The sequence below is a fragment of the Pseudomyrmex gracilis genome, unplaced genomic scaffold (assembly GCF_002006095.1).
Source record: "Pseudomyrmex gracilis isolate BER0280 unplaced genomic scaffold, ASM200609v1 scaffold_4773, whole genome shotgun sequence".
Lineage (NCBI taxonomy): Eukaryota > Metazoa > Arthropoda > Insecta > Hymenoptera > Formicidae > Pseudomyrmex > Pseudomyrmex gracilis.
In genome coordinates this window covers 1-3,412 of record NW_018025357.1, presented here as the reverse complement: position 1 = coordinate 3,412, position 3,412 = coordinate 1, and the positions used below count along the sequence as shown (strand labels likewise).

The window sequence follows — 3,412 nt, the reverse complement described above, 5'->3', positions numbered from 1 at the left end:
AAAAAAAAACGTTAAATTTCCAGATGAAAACAACAAGTTTGCCATTTTTCCTCTTATACATTGCAATACTTGATTTTCATTCCTTTCCTCGCAGAATGGCCGATAAGAAGAAGAAGTATGTAATCGTTGAATTTCTAGACGGACTTCAAATCATACCTATAACTTGGTTGACTACCGATTTAAAGAGAGCCAAATGGCCAGATTGTTACATAAGTAATAGCAGATTTGACAAAGCAGTAAGATATTTGGAAGAACCCGATTCAACTTGGCAGGAGCATCCTATTGTGAAAATATATGCAACATGTTGTAAGTAATATATTATTTGCATTTTTCTGATTTATTTTAATATGTAGTATGTATATATTTATTACTTTGTTTACTATTGCAAAAAATGATGCTTATTACTGTATTATTTTTATCAGCCGACTATTCAGTAGCACGAACCAAGTTAAAGCTAGCTGAGCAATTATCAGATGTAAATACGTCTTCTGAAAAAGAGGAATATTTAAAAAAATCACGGAAACAAAGAGCTGCAAAATCATATTCAAGCTCTAATGACGACGACGATGAGTCTGACGAAGAAGTTGTTTCATCCCTTCCAAAACCTCCATCCAAAGAAAATGAGAACAAAACATCCAAAATGAGAGAAATTCAGTTACATAGACGTAAGAACTTTGATTAAAGAATAAAATTAGAATACAATCGAAATGTAATGTTATAAAAAGCTTCATGAATTACAGATCTGAAGAATGTTACAAGTATTGATATAAAGACATCACGAGACGATAACGTCGTTGCATCTTGCAGTTCATGTACTGCAACAGCAGAAGAGGATTTTTGTACGTAATTTTTTATCCAAATACATGACAATTAAACAAGATAGATTTGATAAAAGAATAAGTGCTTTATATTTCTTTATTTTAATAATTTATTTTCTTAGTTTTATTACTTATAATACTCGAAACTTACTTTATTTTATTATATTATTATAGTAAGAAAATTTAATTTATTATGGTACACATTTTGTTGTGTATCTTTATGGCCTAATTATATCAATACTGTAGGTATATAATAAACATTTAATTAAAATTGTATGGAGAAATAATAAAAAAATAATGCATTATATATTTATTTTAATTTCAGATTCACAGTGCAATACTAAAAAATTCAGTACACTAAATTGTGAAAATGAAAGTGAATGGCAGTATAATAGAAAAATAGTTCCTCTTGCAAATTCGGACAAAAAGTATAAAGAAGNTTAGTATAAAAATAAATTTATTCATCCAAATATAATTACTACTTTTTACGATTACTTAAAAAATTTTATTTACATAAAACTAGTATGTTTAAATAATTTCAGAATATTAAATGATATGTTAAACTATTTTCTACAGATTCACAACATACTTCAAAAGCACAAGAACGGACTTTGATTTCTCAATGTCAACAGGCCAAAAATTTATTTCCATACACCAGTAATTCGGATTTCAGTTCCAATCAAGGTTAGAATTAAGCTATTTAATTTCATTTGCGTGTTTATTGTATTTGTGTATACATGTACGTTTGTATGTATGTATGCATGCATACATATATGTACATAACATAGACAGCATTCCGATATTCACTGCGAATACTGAAAATGTTTAGTAAATGTATTATACGTATTTTACTGATAGTTAATATGTGAATGTGAATGCATTGTAAGAAATATTGGTTCCTATTTTATATGTTTTATTTTCATTTAATACAAATTATATATATAATTATTGTTAATGTAAGTTGTCTTAAAATTGTTTTGAAATATCAATGATAACATCATTTTTCTTATTGTTTTCAGAAGAACGAGGTGTTGAAAAGTTTGTAAACATTGATTGTCACAATGAAAATGTTCCTTCCTCAAGACGATCAATGAGTCCAATCGTTATATGTGAAGAAGGTTGGTATGCAATTAATTTATAATTCATAAACAATTTGTATATATTAATACATCTATTTTTTTAAATTAATTTTTGGCAAATATAAGTTTATAATTTCTTCAAATTATTTTGATTAGTGATAGCATTGTTTCTGCTATTGTTTCCAGTTGAACAACGCAATGACAAGTTGACAAATGATAATACTGTAAATATCTCTTCTCCAAAAAGATTTAATGGAATCAAAACATATGAAGGAGGTTTGTATACAAATAATTATAATTTAAAAATAATCAATAAATAATAATTTATACATTAAAAATTATATAAAAAAGAGTTTCCGTTTACAAAATATATAAATATAACTACGTATAAATGTAATTTGAACGTTTTGTAGCATCGGATTTTGAACGCTACGTCATTCAAAAGTTCCAGCATCTTGAAATAAAACTAAATATCGTCACAAAACGACTAAAGCAACTTGTAGACAACAAGATGCCAACGGCACTACCAGAAGAACAGGAAAGAATTGACATTTTTCAAGATCTCCCCATCAAAAATAAAAACGAATTAGACACAATGGAAGCAAAACTTGGAACTGATATTTCGTATCGAAACGAAATGGTAAATATCTTGTATATTACAAAGTTTGTTTTAAAAATGAATAACACTGTACAATGCAAAAATTGTTAATTCCTAATTAAAAAAGTCACTTTTTTAATTAGGCATTATGTTTAGTAACGCCTCGAAAAAAAACAATTATTTCAATTGCTATACTTACCATTGATAATATTTGCATTAATTTGGTTATTTAACATTATTATTTTAGATCAGACAGTTAGCACGATTAACTGCACAAGAAGTTAAACAATCGTGCCTATGTTTAATGAGACAAATAGTTTCCAATGAAGTTGCGGTATTATTCAGCTGGCAGGGTGCCAAACAAAAAAAAAATTTTTCAAAGCTACATTTGTGCCAAGTAATTTTAAGTAAGTACAATAATCAGAAATAAAGACTTAAAAAATGTTTTTCTTTTTTATTAATATTACAAAATGCTAAAATTCTTTCTGAATTTGAATGTTTGTAAATACTAATACTGTTAATTTGTTTTTGTTATAAGAAATTTGAAAAATTTTAAAATAGATAATAATAATATTAACCTCTCAATTGTGCATCAAATTTATATAAATATATGAAAAATAAAATTAATTATTACTTCTTAATTTAAATCACATTATGTATCAAACTTGTGACAAAAAATAAAAATATTTTTTTCTTTGATAAGAAAATAATTTGAAAATTTGTTTTTGCAGAAGTTTTAAGAAACGCACATGAATCTGCGAAAGATGAACAGATGTCTTCTACAATTAAAATATGGTTGGCACATGCCCGGGAACGCATCTATCGAGAGGAAGAAAAGAAAAGGAGAAAAGATCAAAATACAGAAGGGAAACAATGATTCTCTTCTGTAACAATCCGCTCTCCAAGGATTTTTTGGT

General features: G+C 26.7%; 1 protein-coding gene across 1 annotated transcript; it reads left to right on the top strand.

Annotated features, from left to right (window-relative positions):
• Positions 1-7: 7 nt before the first annotated feature.
• LOC109863415 lies at positions 8-3,404 on the top strand. Its single transcript, XM_020443671.1, has 10 exons — positions 8-306; positions 423-665; positions 741-839; positions 1,144-1,257; positions 1,395-1,502; positions 1,838-1,936; positions 2,084-2,173; positions 2,311-2,537; positions 2,743-2,902; positions 3,227-3,404. Exons 1-10 carry the CDS (start codon positions 24-26, stop codon positions 3,370-3,372), a joined length of 1,569 nt encoding a protein of 522 aa, XP_020299260.1. The 5' UTR covers positions 8-23; the 3' UTR covers positions 3,373-3,404.
• The last annotated feature ends 8 nt before the right edge of the window (positions 3,405-3,412 follow it).

Coding starts and splice junctions, on each gene's coding strand:
- LOC109863415 (XM_020443671.1), top strand. CDS start 24: ATGAAAACAACAAGTTTGCCATTTTTCCTCTTATACATTGCAATACTT. Junction 307..422: donor GAAAATATATGCAACATGTT/GTAAGTAATATA, acceptor TATTTTTATCAG/CCGACTATTCAGTAGCACGA. Junction 1,503..1,837: donor GGATTTCAGTTCCAATCAAG/GTTAGAATTAAG, acceptor TATTGTTTTCAG/AAGAACGAGGTGTTGAAAAG.